This window comes from Salvelinus sp. IW2-2015, linkage group LG17, assembly GCF_002910315.2.
Source record: "Salvelinus sp. IW2-2015 linkage group LG17, ASM291031v2, whole genome shotgun sequence".
Taxonomy (NCBI): Eukaryota; Metazoa; Chordata; class Actinopteri; order Salmoniformes; family Salmonidae; genus Salvelinus; species Salvelinus sp. IW2-2015.
In genome coordinates this window covers 11,455,274-11,478,569 of record NC_036857.1, presented here as the reverse complement: position 1 = coordinate 11,478,569, position 23,296 = coordinate 11,455,274, and the positions used below count along the sequence as shown (strand labels likewise).

The 23,296-nt window shown below is 40.7% G+C and overlaps 1 protein-coding gene across 1 annotated transcript; it reads right to left on the bottom strand.

Annotated features, from left to right (window-relative positions):
* Nucleotides 1–172: 172 nt before the first annotated feature.
* Nucleotides 173–21,737, bottom strand: LOC111976454 (TLD domain-containing protein 2-like). Its single transcript, XM_024005290.3, has 6 exons — nucleotides 21,504–21,737; nucleotides 18,765–18,986; nucleotides 1,624–1,782; nucleotides 1,416–1,511; nucleotides 1,192–1,265; nucleotides 173–541 (listed from the first exon to the last, which is right to left on the bottom strand). Exons 1-6 carry the CDS (start codon nucleotides 21,537–21,539, stop codon nucleotides 406–408), a joined length of 723 nt encoding a protein of 240 aa, XP_023861058.1. The 5' UTR covers nucleotides 21,540–21,737; the 3' UTR covers nucleotides 173–405.
* Between the last annotated feature and the right edge of the window lie 1,559 nt (nucleotides 21,738–23,296).

Genomic DNA, 23,296 nt, shown 5'->3' with positions numbered 1-23,296 from the left:
TTATTGATTGAGATTGACCAGTCAGCTGTGCTAATCTGACTGTCCTTTAATTGTTTAACTCCCAGCAGAGTATTTCTGAAGTAATCCAGATCTCCACTGAATGATACAGACATACCAAGCAGAAAATAAGGCCAACAGAGAGGAGTGATTATTACACACGGTCTAAATCATTGAACACCAGAGGCCAGTAGTACTCTATTTCTGTTTTCCCAATGCTTCTGAAGCTGGTGAGTTAGGGGCCTTATCTGTTTGTAATGGAAAAAATTGAGGTGATGGAGTTGAATCACCTTGCACAGGGAGCCACGCTTTGGATCCTCAGATGAGAGGTGCAGTCATTTTCAATTCCATCCACTGTCACAATCGTTGTATAATGTTTAAGTAAGCAGTAGCATGCAGTCCCTTGTCTCAGGAGATGGCCCAAACCTCCAGGTCGTTGATTAGGAAGTCGTCAGAGGAGGACAACACGTCATTGTCAAATGTGTCACACCTCTGGCTCTGCCCACGGATCAGGCCATCATCTAACCACAGGCCAAAGAGACCACTGAGAGCATGATAGAGCAGGAGAAGGAGGAGAGAAACAAAAGAGAGCATAATTCCTCAACTTTCAAGCACTCCTTTAGACCACTAGTTACTTCCATATTCTGTTGAATTATAGTTAGGGCCCTGGGTTTTGGTTAATTATGTCACATGATCAGGATTTTAACATTTATTTTACACCTATTCCTGAAATCATTATTAGATCTAAAATGAAAGCAATTGTCTGAGGATGTTGCTGGACCATCTGACATAAAAAAGGACAATTTTATGACAAAGCTTTAATTTAAAGGTTAAAATCCAGGTCATGTGACATGATTAAGCCAAACACAGGGCCCTACCCACTGGGCACAGACGTCATTTCAAAGTCCAGTTTTGATTTACATGAGTTGTCAACTAATGAGACTTCACCGTGAAATCATCAACAAAAAATTCACCATGTCATTCGATTTAGGTTAAAAGTTGGGTGAAAAAAAGACTAAATGTCCTTTAGTCAATGATTTTTTAATTCAAATCCAATCGGTTTTCCACGTTGATTCAACGTCATAACATAGATTTTTTGTTGTTGAAATGACGTGGAAACAATGTTGATTCAACCAGTTTTTGCCCAGTTAGTAGTTATAGTTTATTAATGATTGCGGACCTATTTTCACTTACCCTCCTCCACCAAATGCCAGGTAGTCTGGACTTCCCTTCACAAAGAAGGAGTTACTAAACTTCCATTCATAAACCTGGAAAATAAGCAATGATCATAGCTTGGCATCAGTTGTTGTTTGGAAACAGCAACACTCATGATGCAGTAATACAGTATTGGTAATTTAGGTTAGATTGAATCCAGCCCTAAGCCAGTGATACTGAGACTCGACATGGGGATATCTCACCTGGAGTTGTGGAGAGAAGGAGAAGAGGAATGTGTGTCCTGTTCCATAGTATGACAGACTGATTCGAAGAGTAGTAGGACAAAATGCACCAAACACCTAGGACAAAGAAATAGAGTTTACAGAGCAAGGGATAAAAATCCCAGACAGCCTTATGGCATAGGTGAGAAAACTTGGTTTAGGCAAGTAAAAGGCCTCAGCTTCTCCTCACCTGTCCACAGTTGTCTCTGATGACAGTGAGGGTACTGGTGCTGCAGTCCATGCCCCCCATGCTCTTGTACAGAGTGCCCAGGCTGGTGCCATGTCTCTGGGTGCTGTATACCAGAGACCAGGGGCACTGCTCTAGCCGGGCAGGAAGATGCTCATTTAGCTGGAAACCACAGGGAATTACACTGACATTAATATTTGTATCACTGATATTCATGTGGCAATTTATCATGACTTGTATAGGGAGCATATTTAGCACAGCAATAATTTACCACTGCACATCTGATGCATTGATTTAACGGAGAATGGTGCAACTGCGGCCTGCATTTCGGGGGCGTCCTGCTTTTTCAATATGCTTTGTAGTCATGACAGACAAAGATATATAAATAAATCAAAAATATACACGCAACATGTAAAGTGTCGGTCCCATGTTTCATGAGCTGAAATAATAGATCCCAGAAGTTTTCCAAACGCACAGAAAGCTTATTTATCTCGAATTTTGTGCACAAATGTGTTTACATCCCTTTTAGTGAGCATTTCTCCTTTGCTAAGATAATCCATTCACCTGACAGGTGTGGCATATTAAGTAGCTGATTAAACAGCATGATCATTACACAGGCGTACCTTGTGCTGGGGATAACAAAAGGCCACTAAAATGTGCAGTTTTGTCACACAACAATGCCACAGATGTCTCAAATTGAGGGAGAGTGCAATTGGCATGCTAACTACTGGAATGTCCACCAGTGCGGTTGTCAGAGAATGTAATGTTGATTTCTCTACCATAAGCCACCTCCAACGTCGCTTTAGAGAATTTGGCAATACATCCAACCAGCCTCACGTGTATGGCGTGGTGTGGGTGAGCAGTACCTGATATCAATGTTGTGAACAGAGTGACCCATGGTGGCGATGGGGTTATGTTATGGGCAGGCATAAGCTACGGACAACGAACACAATTGCATTTTATCAATGGCAATTTGAATGCACAGAGATACTGTGACAAGATACTGGGGCCCATTGTGAGGCCCATTTAAAAAAAAAGGTATCTGTGACCATCCGTGACCAGTTATGTGAAATCCATAGATTAGGGCTTTCTATTCCGCAACAAAGCCTCCTTCACTCACGCCGCCAAACTTACCCTAGTAAAACTGACTATCCTACCGATCCTCGACTTCGGCGATGTCATCTACAAAATAGCTTCCAATACTCTACTCAGCAAACTGGATGCAGTTTATCACAGTGCCATTCGTTTTGTTACTAAAGCACCTTATACGACCCACCACTGCGACCTGTATGCCCTAGTCGGCTGGCCCTCGCTACATGTTCGTCGTCAGACCCACTGGCTCCAGGTCATCTACAAGGCTATGCTAGGTAAAGTGCCGCCTTATCTCAGTTCACTGGTCACGATGGCTACACCCACCCGCAACACGCGCTCCAGCAGGTGTATCTCACTGATCATCCCTAAAGCCAAAACCTCATTTGGACGCCTTTCCTTCCAGTTCTCTGCTGCCTGCGACTGGAACGAATTGCAAAAATCTCTGAAGTTGGAGACTTTTATCTCCCTCAACAACTTTAAAAATCTGCTATCCGAGCAGCTAACCGATCGCTGCAGCTGTACATCTGTCTCTTATACACATCTAGAAGTGTATAAGAGACAGTCTGTAAACTACCCACCCAATTTACCTACCTCACCCCCCATACTGCTTTTATTTATTTACTTTTCTGCTCTTTTGCACACCAGTATCTCTTCTTGCACATGATCATCTGATGATTTATCACTCCAGTGTTAATCTGCTAAATTGTAATTATTCGATTTATTGCCTACCTCATGCCTTTTGCACACATTGTATATAGATTCTCTTTTTTTCTACCATGTTATTGACTTGTTTATTGTTTACTCCATGTGTAACTCTGTGTTGTCTGTTCACACTGCTATGCTTTATCTTGGCCAGGTCGCAGTTGCAAATGAGAACTTGTTCTCAACTAGCCTACCTGGTTAAATAAAGGTGAAATAAAAATTTTTTTAAAAAAGGGCCTAATGAATATTTCAATTGACTGATTTTCTTATATGAACTGTAACTCAGTAAAATCTTTGAAACACTCTCCCTGGGTGTCAGGGGCCTCTTTATCAACCTTGTTTACATTTTTCACTAAATTCTGGTTTGGTGGAGATTCTAGGATTTGTGTGCGGGTAAACAAATTATTGGGAGAATCTGTCACATGCAACATGACCCAAACACATGACTGTTTCTATCTCCTGCCTTGGTATAGTAGGCTATGAGATGAAATAGGCTATGTAGCGCTACTATTGCACAACAACACTGTAGCCTACACATGTCAAATATTTTACCTCTAAAAGTCTAAGCCGTTGAGAGGGGGCACAAAACTATCTTCTTACTTCCATTAGTTTGTATGGATTACCTTCAGATCAGTCCCATGACACTTGTGGGGGTCGTTGAGCAAAATGGAAAACACCATTGTGGGGTCATAATAGTTTGTAGGCCAAACCGTTTGGACGCTACAGACGTTTTTGTGAGAAGACCGATTTCTGACAAACAACCGAGATAGACAGTTTCATGTTGGATAGTGACGAATAGTCAGTCGCCTGTAGTTTTCCTTAAGTCCACCAACAGCAGTTAGGGACCGCCAACATAGTGACAAATCTAATTTTTCAAATTTCAATAGCTCTTTAACCATTACTCCTAAAACGTTCAAGACTGATTGTAGCTAACCCGATAGCATAGACACACATTGCACACACTTTGTTTTTGTCGATTTACATCCCGCACTATTTAAAAAATTATTTATTTACATTTTTGAATTTCAATAGCTCTTTGGTCATATGACCTACTGACTTCAAACAAGGTTCAGAATGTACATTCAGTGGCCCTACACAGTTTGTTTAGTTTGTCCATTTTCATCACGCAATTTTACATGAATTTTCAATGTTTTTCAATGTTTATAATTTCAATAGCTCCTTGGTCATGTGACCTACTGACCTCAAGGTTCAGAATGTCCACTGACTACCCTCCTATATTGCACACCCTTTAGTTTGTCCATTTTCACCTCACACGTTTTTACATTAAATTTGTAAACTTTCTAATTTCAATTGCTCCTTGGTCATGTGACCTACTGACTTCAAACAAGGTTCAGAATGTTTAGTGGATTATAGTTATTCCATTGCACTGGATCTAATACATATTAGCATTTTACATACATTCCTAAGTGTAATAATTGTTTATGACATACTGTGAAAAACTCTTGGCTGCTGACTGTGTCACTTTCAGACATGCGCAGAGCAGACTGAAAAGGGAAGAGTAGCTCTTGACTTGAACCACAGGGGTTCTCTGCAAAGAGAGAGTAATCCAAAAGGCACAGACACACCCCTTGACCTGTATGTATTCTCTCCTGATTAGTCTCCGTGGTGCTTAGTCAATGGGAACTCCATTGCCGGCCCCATCATAAAGTTTTTACAGTCTGACTAAAGTGCCAGAGGTATGAGGACAGACATCCTTTGTATTTATGGAAACAAATGTTTCCTAACACTTTGGATCCTATTGGACAGTTAGAAGACACAATGCGTCAAGGCAAAAAAATAAATAATTACTAATTACTGTCCATGAGTAACCTCAACCTTGTGGGTCTGTGGGTGTGTGGGTCTGTGGGTGTTTGGGCCAATAAAGTGCCAACTCAATTCTACCACTGACTAGACTCTCATGCTACTATGAATGAGGACACAGGGCAATAGTTTTGAATCTAAACCAGACCTTTTTTACTGGAGTACACTAACCCCTAAGTGGGGCTCTTTCTTAACACACAGTAGCAGTTTACCAGATAAGAACTCAAGAAGATCAAAAAGTAGATTGTTGTAAGGGTGTATTACATCCTGTGCTGTGGAAAAATCATAGCTGAAAAATGCCTCTATGTATGTGTATACTGTATGTGGGAATGTCATATGTCCGTCCTACATGTAGTGTTGGTAAATGGAATATTCCTCAACTGCATATCATAATACTTCTATTTGCAATAGCAATTTATGTTCAACAACTGACATTTTCAGATGTTATTTTGACAAACACACTTTAACACACTTTGGTGCTTACAATTCATTCTTTATTGTCATAGACTTGGTGGGCACTGTCATCTGTGAACTTTGTGATATTACTTTCTTTAAGCACGTACTGATGAAACTGTCACTTAATATATTTTTCTTAAAGTCTACAAATGCTCTACATTTATTCACTCTGGGATAGGGTTTGATCCTATATGCTACTTTTATTATTGTCCTGTAAGTGGTTCAGATCCTATAATTTAGGCTGTGTGTAGAATGGGGCATAAAGGAAATTACCTCTACTAGATAATAGTGATAAAGAAATCASCATACAGTTTTGGCCTGTGTATTCATTTGCCTATAACTAATCAGAATACCATTATGTTTACATAAAAAAGAGAATACTTCAAAATGAGAAGATCCTGCCATGGAAAAGACAACTGGGTGGACATAAAGTGGAAAGGAGGGGAAATAACTCACACCATGCAGCAGGACACCTTCAGCTGCGGGATCTTTGTAATGCAGGTTTGATAGTTATATTTTCAATAAATGAATGGTTAGCTGTTATGTGACAATTAGGTCAAAAACGTCTTTTTTTGTTGTTGTGTAGACGGCCAAGGAAGTTGCACAGAACTCCCCCCCCCCCAGTTGCTCCAACACATGGAGCAACTGTGAAAATAAATGGCTGAGGATATATTAAAAATGTCTGGTATGTAATGACATTTATTTTTTTGACCCCTTTTTTCTCCCCAATTGGTAGGTGTTACAGTCTTGTCTCATCGCTGCAACTCCCGTACGGACTCGGGAGAGGCAAAGGTCGAGAGCCATGCGTCCTCCGAAACACAATCCAACCAAGCCGCACTGCTTCTTGACACAATTCCCATCCAACCCGGAAGCCAGTCACACCAATGTGTTGGAGGAAACACAGTTCACCTGGCGACCGTGTCAGCGTGTACTGCACCCGGCCCGCCACAGGAGTCACTAGTGCACGATGAGACAAGGATATCCCTCCCGGCCAAACCCTCCCTAACAACGCTGGACCAATTGTGCGCCACCCCATGGGCATCCCGGTCGCGGCCAGCTGCAACAGAGCCTGGACTCGAACCCAGAATCTCTGGTGGCACAGCCTTAGACCACTGCGCCACCCGGGAGGCCCATGGTATGTAATGACATTTAATTCAAAGTAAATGTACATTTTTTATTGTTGTGTGGGACAGCCATATGTTCAGCTCATGGCTAGGATTTCAGAGTTCAACAAAGCCAACAACTGCTTCATGTGTGCCACTGATAAAGAACCTGGATGTGGCCCAAAGACTGACTGGGTTAGTAACTTTATTTAACATGTTTATAATCTTTTGACAACAGTGACGGCATATAAGACAAGTTATGATATAACACAATGGATGGCTAATTCGTCATACTGCATTGATAGTAGATATTATTTATAACGTGTTACACTTTGTTTTGTTTTAGATTGAATGTTTTGCATGCCAACGGTGGTTCCATGTGCTGTGCCTAGGAATGAAGACAAAAGAGTTCAGAGTGAAGAACACAAACTGGAAGTGCTGTCTGTGTTGTTGAAAATGTATGCTATACCCTATCCACACTGAAGAGGCTCTGACGTGTACTTAAACCAGGGATAAAGAGAAAGTTAACACTGAAATGTTTTGTACTTATTTGAAGTAAAGTGTCTGTTGACATTTTGGAAAAGATTAAAGGTCTACAATATCTGTTTAATTTGTCAATATTACATTTTTATTAATTGATTTTCTGGCCACCATTACTGTGGTTCATTGTTCAGTATATGTATTGACCAGCAAACCCACTGCAGCCTACCTCACTAGCTCATTCTCCATCCCTGCTTTGGACAATAACATGACTCTCGTACTTTGCCCTTTCCCTTTATGGTTGATATTAACGATGAAAGGAGATATTATCTCTCTCTCCTGTTGTGTACCGCTGTTAAATACTGTGGAAAAATAAAAAACAAGTACTTAGAACTACCAATTATTGTAGATAAATATTAAAGAAACGGGTAAACACAACACTGGACTGAACCCCCTAATTGTCAAACTAATAATAATGTACAACAATATAGACGATACATGACTAGAGTTTACGCAATATGGGTGTATATCCACTGCATGCTTCTTAGGTGTGTAATTGACATGACCAAGGAGCTATTGCAAATTTGAAACTATGAAAAATGTACGTTACACTGCGTGATTTTACAGGACACAAACAAGAGTGCAATATATAAGGCTAGTCTGTGGACATTCTGAAGTTTGTTTGAGTCCAGTAGGTCACATGATCAAGGCGCTATTGAACATTTTAATTTTGAAAAATTAATGTAAAAACGTGTGAGATGAAAATGGACAAAGGGTGTGCAATATACAAGGGTAGTCAGTGGACATTCTTAACCTTGTTTGAGTCAAGTAGGTCACATGACCAAGGAGCTATTGAAATTTGAATGTAAAAAGTTTGTACTTTGTTCCAACATCATGACTTATTTGGAGTCTGTGGCTCAAGTGGTTTGAAAGCTATTGAGGTTTGAATGCGCGAATATTCGTTGAATATCCAACTTCAAGCTGTCTTTACCTCGGTTCCAGTGCAGATGTAGAAGGCCGAGACGCAGCCAATGCAAACATTTTTGTATTTATTATGTTACTTAGATTGACGCACAGATTTTAAATAGACTACAGGACTATTTACTTTCGAGCATGATTGGGTATTGAAAGAGCGATGGATAAATGGTAGCCTAACATTTGTTGTGTAGCAGGAACAAACCAGTCATGTCAGAAAAGGAGACACATGCTCTGCAAATATGATTATGATTTAGGCCTATATAATAAAAGTAAAATAAATATATTAGACAATATGCCTGCAATGCAATCTTCTCACCAATGGCAAATGGATCTGTTTTATCATTAGGCCTCCTTACATTCAAGGAGGCCCAACCCACTTTTTGATACAAAACACAATGGTGAGTTCTATAACCATCACCAGTAATAAACCTAAGGGCACAATGGAAAACAGCATCTAGTGGTTGAAGTGTAGATGCTGCTGCATGCATATAGGTATAATATAATCTAAAATAGACATAAAAGTGGCCTGGACAATTTCCTTCCTATTAACAAAAGCCAGACATGCTTTGTTTCTGTAAAAAAAAACAACCTTGAACTTAAACTTTTTCAACAGCTCAATGACATGGTTTTAAAATGACAGCTTGTCATTAAGCCAGATACTGTATTTGTAGGAAGGAACTCGCTCAATTTGTGTACCGTTCAAATGAGTCATTACAAATTAATTTAAATCTGGGTTATGGGACCTAGAACAAAGCGTGCATTTTGTTTTGTTTGCATTTAGCACTAACTTTAGATCCAATAGTGACCTCTGATGCTGGAACATCAGACTTCAACTGTGAAAAGGCTTGGCCAATCAATGGAGCTATGGAATACAACACTGTATAATCTGCATACAAATGTATATATACAGTACCAGTCAAATGTTTGGACACACCCACTCAGGGTTTTTCTTTATTTTTACTATTTTCTACATTGTAGAATAATAGTGAAGACATCAAAACTATGAAATAACACACATGGAATCATGTTGTAACCCCCAAAAAAGTATTTTATATTTGAGATTCTTCAAAGTAGCCACCCTTTGCCTTGATGACAGCTTTGCACACTCTTGGCATTCTGTCAAACAGCTTCATGAGGTAGTTACCTGGAATGTATTTCAATTAACAGGTCTGCTTTGTTAAAAGTGAATTTGTGGAATATCTTTCCTTCTTAATGCATTTGAGCCAGTCAGTTGTGTTTTTACAAGGTAGGGGTGATATACAGAAGATAGCACTATTTGGTAAAAGACCAAGTCCATATTATGGCAAGAACAGCTCAAATAAGCAAAGAGAAACGACAGTCCATCATTACTTTAAGACATGACGGTCAATCAATACGTAACATTTCAAGAACTTTGAAAGTTTCTTCAAGTGCAGTCGCAAAAACCATCAAGCGCTATGATGAAACGGGATCTCATGAGGACCGCCACAGGAAAGGAAGACCCAGTGTTACCTATGCTGCAGAGGATAAGTTCATTAGAGTTAACTGCACCTCAGATTGAAGCCCAAATAAATGCTTCACAGAGTTCAATTAAAAAGACACATCTCAACATCAACTGTTCAGAGGAGATTGTGAAATTGGAGTGCACGCAATTCAAATAAATAATCGTAATATTAAACATTTATGAACATACAAGTATCTTATATCGTGTAAAAGCTTAAATTCTTGTTAATCTAACTGCATTGTCCGATTTACAATAGGCATTACAGCAAAAGCATACCATGCGATTGTTTGAGGACGGCGCCCCGCATCAACATATTTTTCAATCAGCACAGGCTTTATAAATCACAAATAGCGATTAAATAAATCACTTACTTTTGAAAATCTTCCTCTGTTTGCAATCCCAAGGGTCCCAGCTACAACATGAATGGTCGTTTTGTTAGATAAAATCCTTCTTTATATCCCAAAGTCAGTTTAGTTGGCGCCATCGATTTCAGTAATCCACTTGCAGACAAAGGAGTCCAAAAAGCTACCGCTAAACTTTGTTCAAACAAGTCAAACTACGTTTCTATTTAATCCTCAGGTATCCTAAAATGTAAATAAACTATAATATTTAATTCGGAAAGAAGTATGTTCAATAGAAAAGTAAAATTAGTAAGCGCTTGTCCTCTTTGTCGCGTGCCGACAGACTGATATTGTACCAGGACTCTTTGTACAAAAACTCAAAATTCTTGCTCGTTTTTGAAGAAACAAGCCTGAAACAATAAACAAAGACTGTTGACATCTAGTGGAAGCCATAGGAATTGCAATCTGGGAGCTGGAATTACATAGGACTCATAGCTTTCCATTATATGAGCCTGGGATCTCAAAACAAAAAAAGTCTTGGTGGTTTTTCTTTGGATTTTTAGCCTGCCATATCAATTGTGTTATAGTCTCATACATTATTTTAACATTTCTACAAAGTTCAACGTGTTTTCTATCCAATGCTACCAATTATATGCGTATCCTGGCTTCTGGGCCTGAGTAACAGGCAGTTTACTTTGGACATGTCAGTCAGGCGGAAATTAAGAAAAATAGACCTTATCCCTAAGAAGCTTTAGACCGGTGGAAATCTTTCCTTTGGTCTGATGAGTCCAAATTTGACATTTTTGGTTCTAAGCACCGTGTCTTTGTGAGATGCAGAGTAGGTGAACAGATTATCTCCGCATGTGTGGTTCACACCGTGAAGCATGGAGGAGGAGGCGCTTTGCTGGTGACACTGTCCGTGATTTATTTAGAATTCAAGGCACACTTAACCAGCATGGCTGCCACAGCATTCTGCAGCGATACGCCATCCCATCTGGTGTGTGCTTAGTGGGACTATCATTTGTTTTTCAACAGGGCAATGATCCAACACACCTCCAGGCTGTGTAAGGGCTATTTGACCAGGAAGTAGAGTGATGGAGTGCTGCATCAGATGACCTGGCCTCTACAATCACTGACCTCATCCCAATTGAGATGGTTTGGGATAAGTTGGACCTCAGAGTGAAGTAAAAGCAGCCAACAAGTGCTCAGCATATGTGGGAACTCCTAGAAGAACGTTGGAAAAGCATTCCAGATGAAGCTGGTTGAGAGAATGCCAAGAATGTGCAAAGCTGTTATCAAGGCAAAGGGTGGCTACTTTGAAGAATCTAAAATATATTTTGATTTGTTTAACACTTTTTTGGTTACTACATGATTCCATATTTGTTATTTCACAGTTTTGATGTCTTCACTATTATTATACAATGTAGAAAATAGTAGAAAAATTAAGAAAAACCCTTGAATGAGTAGGGGTGTCCAAACTTTTGACTGGTAATGTGTGTGTGTGTGTATAAATATATATATATATATATTTTTTTTACAGCATTCCCAATGTTATTTATATAGATTGTAAACTGTAGTGGGCCGAGTATCGAACCTTGGGGCACTCCTTTATTTAATACAAGGAACTCAGATTTGACCCCAGCTACCTTGAAGGCCTGAGTTGTGTCATTGAGATAATTATGAAACCATTGACAAGCATCAGTACACAACCCTATAGAGGACAGCTTATTCAACAGAAGAACATGGTCTACACTACAGTATCAAAAGCTTTTGGTGTCAATAGCTAATAAGGCAGCAAGAACTTCTGTTTCTGTGAGTTGCCAAAAAGAAAAACCCTGACCATTTCCCAAGTCATGTGAGGTTGAATGATCATCCATCGAGGCAACTGGAGGCTGTCCATGGGAAGAACAGTCAACTGACTGGCCAAGACCAGCATGACCACCATTTCTTTAAAATAGGAAACCAGCTGAGATAAAATGATGATTAAAAGCATCACAAATCTTAACTTTTTCTGTAACAATGCAGGAGTCTAAAACAACTTGCTTAGGCAGGGAAGTAGAGGAATTACCCCTCTTCAGTGAATTAACGGTTTTCCAGAATTTAGAGGGATCACTAACAGTCTGTCATAGCACTAAGGAAGTAGTTTGATTTGGCCTGTTTAACCGAGGCAGTGCACCTATTTCTCAAATGCCTAAATAGCTGACTATCAGCTAACAAGTCAGCTTGTCTAACCTCGGTGTCACACCCTGGCCTTAGTTATCTTTGTTTTCATTATTATTTTAGTTAGGTCAGGGTGTGACATGGGGAATGTATGTTTTTTGGTTTGTCTAGGGGTTTGTACGTTTAATAGGTCAGTGTCTTGTCTAGGTGTTTGTATGTCTATGGCTGCCTAGATTGGTTCTCAATTAGAGGCAGCTGTGGTTTATTGTCTCTGATTGAGAGCCTTATTTAAGGCAGCCATAGGCATTTGGGTTTTGTGGGTAATTGTCTATGTTGTACGTTTGTAGCACTGTGTGTGCACTTACGTTTATAGCTTCACGTTTGTTGTTTTGTTTAGGTTTATAATAGTGTTCGTTTCGTATTTTTCTTTATTCTCAAATAAAAGAGAATGTATTTTCCACACGCTGCGCCTTGGTCCACTTCTTCCACTCAAGACGATCGTGACACTTGGCCCAGGCTGGATTTCTTATTAAGAGGTCTAAAGCCTTGTTCACATTGGCAGTCAGTCAGAGGTGGGACCAAGTCATTGTTTTACAAGTCACAAGTAAGTCTCAAGTCTTAGCACTCAAGTCAAAACAGGCAAGTCTGAGTCAAGTCTCAAGTCTTAAACTTTGAGTTTCGAGTCCTAAACAAGTCATAATGCGCCCTTCACCAAATGTAATACAATTTCATATTTTTAACAAGAGTAATAGTTAGTATATTACATTTACGCAAATCATGAATGCTTTTAAAAATATCTGTATATTTATTACTTTCCAAATATACGTTATATTTCCGTGGAAATACATTGGTAGCCATGAGAAAGACCGCCCCCCACAGTGATCGACTATCAAGGATTGCTATGGGGCGCAATCGGGCGATGTAGGCTTGCACACAATCGCTCAACCTTAACACACAGACACAAACACACACTCTCTCGCTCACTGTGTGGTTACAGTGGGCTAACTTATGTCAATGGTTTTAGGAACAGCAGTAACATCAGGCAGGATTTAGGCTACCAACTGCCTAGCCAGTTGTAGCTCATTCTTGGGTGCAATGATCACGTTCCCGCACTGACTGATTGTGTGGAGGCTCATTGATTTAACATTACGTTAGCCTACATGATACACTAGTAAAGTAATAAAATATATAGCTGTCGGCTATTTTAGCCATGACTTACCATTCTTTGTGCACCTTCAAATGTCAAACAAAGTTGTAAATTGTTGTGCCTCCATCTGTAATTTTCTTCCCGCATGTTTTGCAAGTTGCAATCCATTTTTTGTTGATACAGCGTGGTCTTTATATCCAAAAATAATCATTTTGAGTATCATTTTTCCAAGGGCTCCATCTGAATTCACCTGCCAACGTTCCTCTGCACTGCCACGCACAACTTTTTCTCAGCTGGCACAATTTGATTGGCTGCTGTCCGATTCAAACTGTAATCCGTTAAATGAAGAGTTGATGCGCTGCGCACTTTTTTTTAATAGCACAATTTTTTATATTTGGGCTTGGGAATGGTATCAAGTCAGGTCGAGTCATAAGGCTCAAGGTCAAGTCACGAGTCACTGGCGTTAAAGTAAAAGTCGAGTTGCAAGTCATCATATTTGTGACTCGAGTCCAAGTCATGTGACTCGAGTCCACACCTCTGCAGTCAGTACAGCCAAAAACCACATAGAATCAGATATTTTAAGCCACATTTCAAACCCCCTTCGTAGGTAGTTTGAAGTCAGATCCAAATCTGAATACTAGCCATGCAACTTGTGTCTGAATGTTCAAATCTGATTTATTTGCCCTGAAGTGGTTTTTAGACTTATTTGTCATATCTTGTTGCTTGCTAGTGTAACGGATGTGAAATGGCTAGCTAGTTAGCGGGTACGCGCTAATAGCGTTTCAATCAGTTACGTCACTTGCTCTGAAACCTAGAAGTAGTGGTTCCCCTTGCTCTGCAAGGGCCGTGGCTTTTGTGGAGCGATGGGTAACGACGCTTCGTGGGTGACTGTTGTTGATGTGTGCAGAGGGTCCCTGGATCGCGCCGGGGTTCGGGGCGAGGGGACAATTTAAAGTTATACTGTTACACTAGCTACTCTGTTGACAGCTTGACAAGAACATGTGGTAGCTAATTAGCTTGATAATTGTTTACAAACAAATGAGTGAATGTGCTACAAAGCTAGCTAACTTAATTGACTGTCTTGGCTAGCCAAAAATGACTCATTTTGAAAGTTGGATCATCTTATCGTTTGAGGCCTTAAAAAAAGTGTACACTATGATTTACAAAAATTCAATACGTTTTTGCTCAGTTTTGGTTTCTCAAATGCAAGCAATAAGGCAGTCGTCACATATCATTTGCAAAAACACCACTAGACACATTTGTATGAGGACAGTTAGTCAGGATTAGGTCAATCAATGAGGAGTTTGCTAGTTAAAAAAAAAAAACTAAAACCGAGTGAGTTTCATTATCAACTGAGTCAAATTAAAATCAAGACAGATTCTTAAACTGATCTGAAGCATGTGTAAACCAATCAAGATGTTGATCTCCTACACAACCAGTTCAGATACCAGAAAGGGTTTTAAATAATCAGCAATAAGACCAACAGCCTCGGGACGAAGCGTCTGAGGGGTGATAGACCGCAGCAATAAATATGCATATTGTGGTTCATGGTCACTTTTATAACTAACAGCTCACACATTTTGGGTACAGAAATGCTAAGAGAGCATGATGCCATAAAGCCCACAGAATAAGTTTAAGGGAGTAAAGATCGCTTAGTCAAGATTAATGTGCGTTGTTATTGTGCATACCGTTTACCTTCGATGTACGGATTATTCTGTCACTCCCGGTAGTCTCACGCTCAAATTTTCACGCACAATAATAATTACCTTGACACACGTCCTCCGTGATTTGGTCTTTATGCCACTTTCAAGAGAACTTGGAACTCGAAATCTCCGTCATCTGACTCCAGTGCGTTCAAGACAACTGCCCGCTGGTCACAGGCCGGAGGAAGACGTTCTTCTTCTTCGATGAGGTTTCACGGCGGTTGGCATCCAATAAATGTTGCAATATCGCCACCTACTAGACTGGAGTACAACTCCCTTATACTTTGCTTGAATAAATTAATTTTATTAATAMAATTAATTTTTATTAACACCACCCTATTCCACTATTTAAATCTATTTAGTCCTACCTCAGGCCAACAACCTGAAAGGATGGGACACCACCACTTAACACACCCTGCAACTCTTCTGATGTCAAGTCTCACACACCCAAATACCTCTCTGCTGTAAGGGGTGCGTAACTGGTGGCAGCGAAGTCAGACGCAGGAGAGCAGAACTGGGTAATAACCGGAGCAGTTTAATATATATATATCTATAGATAACCACCGGCATCCAGAATAATAAAGAATGGGTACAAAACCCGTCGCTCACCAGACAACAATGTGCACAAGCACTTACAACAAACAATACCACAAAAAGACATGGGGGGAACAGAGGGTTAAATACACAACACGTAATGAGGGAATGAAAACCAGGTGTGTGGGAAAACAAATGGAAAATGAAAAATGGATCGGCGATAGCTAGAAGACTGGTGACGTCGACTGCTGAACACCGCCCGAACAAGGAGAGGAACCGAGTCGTGACATCTGCAGCTGCCACCACGACCTCAATTTTCTGCGACTTACGTTCCATCCCTGTAGTACAGTTGATAACCATTGCTATAAATGCAAAAAATCCAATCTTAGAAGGCCTAGAAGGCCAGCATCCCGGAGTCGCCTCTTCACTGCTGACGTTGAGATTGGTGTTTTGCGGGTACTATTTAATGAAGCTACCTGTTGAGAACTTGTGAGGCGTCTGTACACTCTTATGTACTTGTCCTCTTGCTCAGTTGTGCACTGGGGCATCCCACTCCTCCTATTCTGGTTAGAGCCAGTTTGCTCTGTTCTGTGAAGGGAGTAGTACACAACGTTGTACGAGAACTTCAGTTTCTTGGCAATTTCTCACATGGAATAGCCTTCATTTCTCAGAACAAGAATAGACTGACGAGTTTCAGAAGAAAGTTCTTTGTTTCTGGCCATTTTGAGCCGGTAATCAATCCCACAAATGCTGGTGCTCCAGATACTCAACTAGTCTACAGAATGGGAGTTTTATTGCTTCTTTAAATCAGGACCACAGTTTTCAGCTGGGTTAACAAAGTTGCAACAGGGTTTTCTAATGATCAATTAGCCTTTTAAAATGATAAACTTGGATTAGCTAACACAACGTGCCATTGGAACACAGGAGTGATGGTTACTGATTATGGGCTGTTTCCAGCTACAATAGTCATTTACAACATTAACAATGTCTACACTGTATTTCTGATCAATTTGATGTTATTTTCATGGACACAAGTACATTTCTAAGTGACCCCAAACTTTTTAACGGTAGTGTATATCTCTTGTTGGCCTATCCCTCTGCACTGGTACAGATCTACTACTCACACCACTCCTCTCAGGAACCCTCCCCCTTGACCCAACTTCCTCTACTTTCTTCACTGACTCAGCATATGACAACTTCTGCACTACTCTAACCCTGGAAACCTCAACCTGCCTCTCTTGCACGGGACATTTCTGATTCCCAGCCCCATGGGCACCCTTACAATTGACACATATCACTACTTTCCCCAATGCTACCTTTGTCTCATGCCCTTCTGCACACTTCTCACACCTAGGAACCTCCCTCCTATACACAGCTGCCACATGCCCATAACCTGTAACAACGTAATGTAATCGGCACAAAAGCTTGTACAGGATAACTTATATATCCTAACATCACTTTGTCGGGCAAAGACTCAACATCAAAACACAAAAGAACAAACAATGACTCTTCTGTTTCACCACTCACACCAACCTGTGTGCGTCACACCAAACGACGAGCATCACAAACACCGGAAATCTTCCCCTTCAGTTGGTCAACTTTTACATTTACTTCTACCCCAGTAATCCCTCCTTTCAATGGCGTCCTTTCAATTCACATTTCTTGCCCCAATTAATTTAATGCGGAACGCCTTCTCCCTCTAACCAGCAGAAACACAAACAATTATCACCAGACCACTTCTGGTTACCCTCACCGATTCCACAGCACCCAACTCTGCTTTCACCCACCCTTAAACCACAAATGGATCAGCCAAAAGGCAAGGGTCCACTTTTTCCAAAAACTTCACTCCTACTGTCACATACTCATCTTTATCCTGACCCTCGGTGCAAGCCTCGGGCTCCGAGAACTTCACCACACCTACCACATTTGACCTCATTCACTTCCATTTCTCTTCCTGTCTTCAGCTCACTCTACTTACACTTTCTACCATTCTTCTTTAACAAACCATCTCCTTTTTCCCGCCATTTTTAACCGACTCAAGCTCACCCTCTTCCTCCCTCTCTCTTTTAGACCTCCTCTGCCTCTCTTTTTCCATCCATTCCTTCTACATATTCCAAGTATACGTCTCCTTATGATAATACTGTAGTTCTCCTGACATGTATCTTGTTCTTGCCTTCGAGGGTCGTCATTTAACTGGCTGTCACAATCTCTGTACCCTCGGGATGTAGCACTCAACAGTGCATCCCAATTATAAAGCAGCTGCTTTGTCTTGATGTCCTTCTTTATCAAAAGCTACCACAACGCTTTTCCATTTCAAACAAGCCCGCTCTTCCAATCACCATCCACCGTCTCGCTTCATCTGGTTCGGAGGAAGATGTTTAGGGGTGGGTGTGCTGTTTGTTGACTATTTTTCTCCGCTCATACGGAGAAATTAAAGGGTATACTTAAATTCTGAATTATTAGGGGGTGCTGCAGCACCCTCAGCAACCATACTTCTCGTGGCTATGAACAGACGTCAGTTCAACCTCTAGTTTTGATTGCCATTTGGTTGGAAGTCAACTAACCTGAATTCAACATGAAATCAACAAAAAATGCACCATGTCATTGGATTTAGGTTAACATTTGGGTAAACATTTTTTTTCCAAATCAAATCAGTTTTGCAGTTATCCCATTACAAGTTTTGGTTGAAATTACTTGGAAATGTTGATTCAACCAGTTTTTGCCCAGTGGGTGGAAACTCGATAAAAACGAGCCCTGACTGGGAAGAATACGTTTTGAACGGTCATCTAAGTCGCAATTCCAAGTCGGAAACTCTGGAAACCTATTTGTAGAGCTCTAACTTTCCAACCTAAAGATCACTGACATTACAATTTGACCTAGGTTTTTCAGTCCCCAGTTGTCTTGAACTCATCATTAGTATATTGTTTGCCATTGTTTGTAGTGTTAATATGCTAACATGTAGTTGCTCAGTTGACCAAACCAATGTTGTAGCCATATTTATGTCAAGCTAAGTACTCAAGTCAAGCATTACAGTTATAATCACCAAGCATATTTTATTATGTGTCACTTGCATTTGGTTAACTTCTGAATTTGGCCACTAGGAAGCAGGCAAACACAACTGTCTTTGAGAGCTGGTAGTCATACCTGACATAGCTGACCAATGTGAAGGAGGCTGCTTTGGTCTGTGAGCTCAGGCTTCGTTGGGTCCTCCGAGCTGAGGTAGTCTAAATCCTGCCTGTCTGAAAGGCACCGTCTTTGTGTATGAAGACTGTCCACTTCGACAATCTCAAAATCTTTTTCCTGCTTCTCTTCATCCCTACTATTGATCCTCTGGAATGAGGGTGAGGCCTGTCTGACACGGTTGACCTGTGTGACACACACACACACACACACACACACCTGGTGAGAGGAGTAGGAAGACAGCTCAGAGTTCCATCAGACATCATCCAAAGTTCCAACAATCGATTTTGCGTTGCTGTCTCTCTTCTTCTCCATCGCTGCTCCTCACTTTGGTCTCCAAGCAATTAGCCTGCTAGCCTTCCACTGAGTGCACAGTGCTACATGTTTCCCTCCTCTCTCTCCCTCTTTTCTTGATAAATTCCTTTATCCCTCTCTGGAAAGTGCTTGGTGGCTTTGGCTGTCTGACACCCATAACCGAAGGTGTTTTAAAACCAACACTAATACCCTTTGTTATTCTGTAAAGGGCTGTTGTAGGGAGACAGCAATGGATTTGTGTCTGTGTGTGTGTGTGTGTGTGTGTGTGTGAGAAAAGGAGCGTTTACTTTGTGTGTGCCTGTGTACGCATGCACTCTGTATATGTCTGTGGGGATGTGTGTGTGTTTGTGTGCTTCTTTACTTCAGTCTTAAAGAACATTCACCAACCCTGAGGGTAGCTTTCTCTGTTCCCATAGTGAGAGGCTTTTTGCATCCTTCTGCTGATCTGGCAGGCTGCAGTACGCAATCACAGCTTTAGAGTGCTGAGCTTTGTGTGTGTGTTTGTGACTGTGTACTTTCACAGTCTATATCCATCAGGACTTCAGTGCAATGGTTTCCCTATGGATCTATAGCCAACACAAAGTCTTACAGTCAGTTAACTGGCTTATGATTGTCCATTCTTTCCTCAACAGCTTGCTCTATGGGTAATGGTCTTTTTCAGTTCGGGTGGACAAAAGCTATGTTCTGATGTTTGAAAATGTACCATAAGCACAGGGCCTTATACATTTGGGGTCCCGGGGAACCTATCTCCAGGGCCCCCCCCCCAACAGATTTTGGGGAAAATAGCTAACTTTCTGCATTTCAACACATTTTGCCATGGGGCCGAGAGAAAGATTTGCAGATTTATAATGCTATTCTACAATTTTTTTCACGAGGCTGAAAGCTCATTTTGCCGTTTAAAGCAAATTTCCTCATATTCTACACATTTTGCCATAGGGATGAGAGTACATGCCTGCTATTGTTCCAAATACCATAAAAATGTGGTTAGTGTGCAAGCTATAATCCATAATCACTATACAGTATCAAGTGTTTATGTGCACTGAACTCTTCTCTAACTATTCCTTTGTCTCCCAGTCCCAGCCAAAAATAATAAATCAATGAAATGGTTGCCACACGACTGTACAGTAAACAGCTCCCTGCTGTCTTTCTGCATGCGGTGACCTGCGAATAGGGGAGCACAGACGTGCTGCCTATGTGGCACTAAGCCACGCAGAGACTCGCTCGTCACAGTGCCAGCGACTGCGCTTGTGTAGAAACACAATATGGTCATCTTGGCTGGGCGCTCAGATAAACGGAGGTGGGGAAACAAACGCTTGCCAGCCAAGTTGTGTCATTCTTTGAAAAAAATTATTTCGCTCTCTCTTTCTCTACTCTCAGGCCATTCTCTGCAGGGAGCCGTGTGAGGAAGGAAATAGTCTTTCTGGACTGATAGGAAGGAGTGATCAAATGCACAGTGTTCTCAAAAACAATCCAACATTGTGACATTATTGTGTTTGATTTTTCAAGTTCTCAGATTGATAATGTATTTATTCCATTTCCCTTTTATATCCTACAAAGATTTTACTGTTTTATAAAGGAAACTTCTGGGAAAGATGAATCCATTAAGTAATAGTTGCATAATATATATTTTTCCCAGCAGTGTAGAATTGAAGCTGTGTCTTGTATAACAAATGAAAGCCATTATCACTTTTACATAATAGCGACATTAATAGAACTGATAACAGCTTTATCATCACCTTGATCTGTCACCCCTCTCTTCACTGGAATAATGGCAGCTAATATCATCTCTTTCCACAGAAAATGTTCTGATTAATATAGAATTGACATATCTGCCAGCCCTCCATAACGAATTGACATCATTAACTATACTGGACAGTGAGTAACTAGAGACAAACCATTCAGAACACACTATTATGTTCCCACAATATGTTCACATCAACACTGCTCTTTTATTCTGGTAATGATACACAGTGCTATTGGCATATATTATCATACGTCATTGGAATATATTTCTACACACTAGCACTTACCCTATATTGTCTACAATGTCAAAGGACATCTTAAAAAAAAAAAAAACATCAATCACTGTGTAGGGCAACTGCAGTGTTTATATATACACAGCAATGGCTGTAAGCAGTAACACACAACCACCTCTATTTCCATGTTTCTCACTGAACACTGAACACACCATGGAAGTCTTTTGTTAGAGGATTTTCATGTGTTACATTATCATTGACCACTGCATTCCGTTGCAAAAGTTTGGTTTAAGGTCTAATGTTTATGAAGTACACTTTACTTTAAGCCTGAGTGACAGGCTTAAAGCCCCATATAACTAATAACCAATTGGTAACTGATTATTCCAACTCTACACATACACACTGTACTCACCAAGAGGTTGTAACGCAAGGCTTTGAGTATATCCATATTCTTCAGTGATTCTCCAATGAAAATGTCTCCCTGTATGAACGTTAATTCACTTCTCAGGTAATCAGGTAGGTAGCCTAGTGGTTAAGAGCATTGAGCCAGTAACTGAAAGGTTGCTGGTTCAAATCCCAGAGCCAAATAGGTGAAAAATCTGTCAATATGCCCTTGCTCCTCCTGTAAGTCACTCTGGATAAGAGTGTCTGCTAAATGTAATTACACCTTCACCTGGACACACCTAATCCCTCCCCCTCTTTCTCTCTGAGGGTGGTTAAAAGGTGTGGAATATTCCACGTGATTGCTAAGTGACATCTCATTTCTCAAGGTACTCAATAGGGGAACAGCAGTTTTGAATGATGGTTTGAGCACAATTGATAGGTTCCTGTATGTCATTGATCATGTTTGATTGCAAGTATGTGTGCGTGCGCACATGTGAGTGTCTAGGCCTACTACAGTTCATGCATGTTAGAGGGAAGGAATCCCTTGCTCTAGACAGTCAAGGCAGACCTGCCCATTACACAGACCAACTGGGTACACACTGGTTGAATCAACATTGTCTCCACATAATTTCAATGAAATTAYGTTGAACCAAAGTGGAGTAGACGTTGAATTGACGTCTGTGCCCAGTGGGGAACCTTGGACTCTGACTTGATTACGTAAGACAATACAAAATGAGTACTGAAAAGATGGGCACTTGCATCCCAACTGCCACTTGTCAATACCCAGTTTACAGTTTTTGGACTTCACGCTCTCGGAAAAATTCTTAGACGGCCCGCACAATGATTTCAATGGAAGGAAAATCCCTGACTTCATTGACAATCACAGAGATGGAACATAGCTAGCTAGCTAGTGATTTTGGGCACAGATAAACAGTGTGTAGCCGCTTGTGCTTTATTTATGATAGTTTGACAGCTTGCTGATGATGAAGTTGTTGACATGTTCTCAGAAACCAGTCCTGCTCGCAGCCAGCAGCAGCTGACTCCATACTGTCTGCAGTGCACTGATTAATTTTTTCATGCACATTTTTTTGTTGAGAAATAGTGCACCAAACTCCTTACCTAGATGCAAAATTGCATGACTAAAAAATAATCAACGTCAAAATTAATCACAGATTTATTGATTTATCTTTATATTAAATCTGACTATTTTGAAGAAGTGGTAGTGACTATGTGGTTGTGTCACGTTCTGACCATTGTTCTTTTGTATTTTCTTTGTTTTAGTGTGGTCAGGGCGTGAGTTGGGTGGGTAATCTATGTTTTCTATTTCTGTGTTGGTTTTCTGTGTTTGGCCTGATATGGTTCTCAATCAGAGGCAGCTGTCAATCGTTGTCCCAGATTGGGAACCATATTTAGGTAGCCTGTTTTCTGTTGGGTTTTGTGGGTGGTTGTCTTCAGTCTTTGTGTGTAGTCACCAGATAGAACTGTTTCGGTTTTCACTTTTGTTGTTTTGTATTTGAAGTGTTCTGGTTTTTGATTATTATTAAATTAAGATGAACACTAACCATGCTGCGCTTTGGTCCTCTCCTTCCACCGACGAAAGCCGTTACAGGTTGCTACCATGACTCAAGAGGGACAAACAGCAGTAACTGCCAGGGTATGATAAAGCGAATATTACACACCCCAAAGACTTCCGGCCCTTCCTTGGACACTGTGCTATCTAACCTCCAAACGAGCTTCAATGCCATACAACACTCCTTCCGTGGCCTCCAACTGCTCTTAAACGCTAGTAAAACCAAATGCATGCTTTTCAACCGTTCGCTG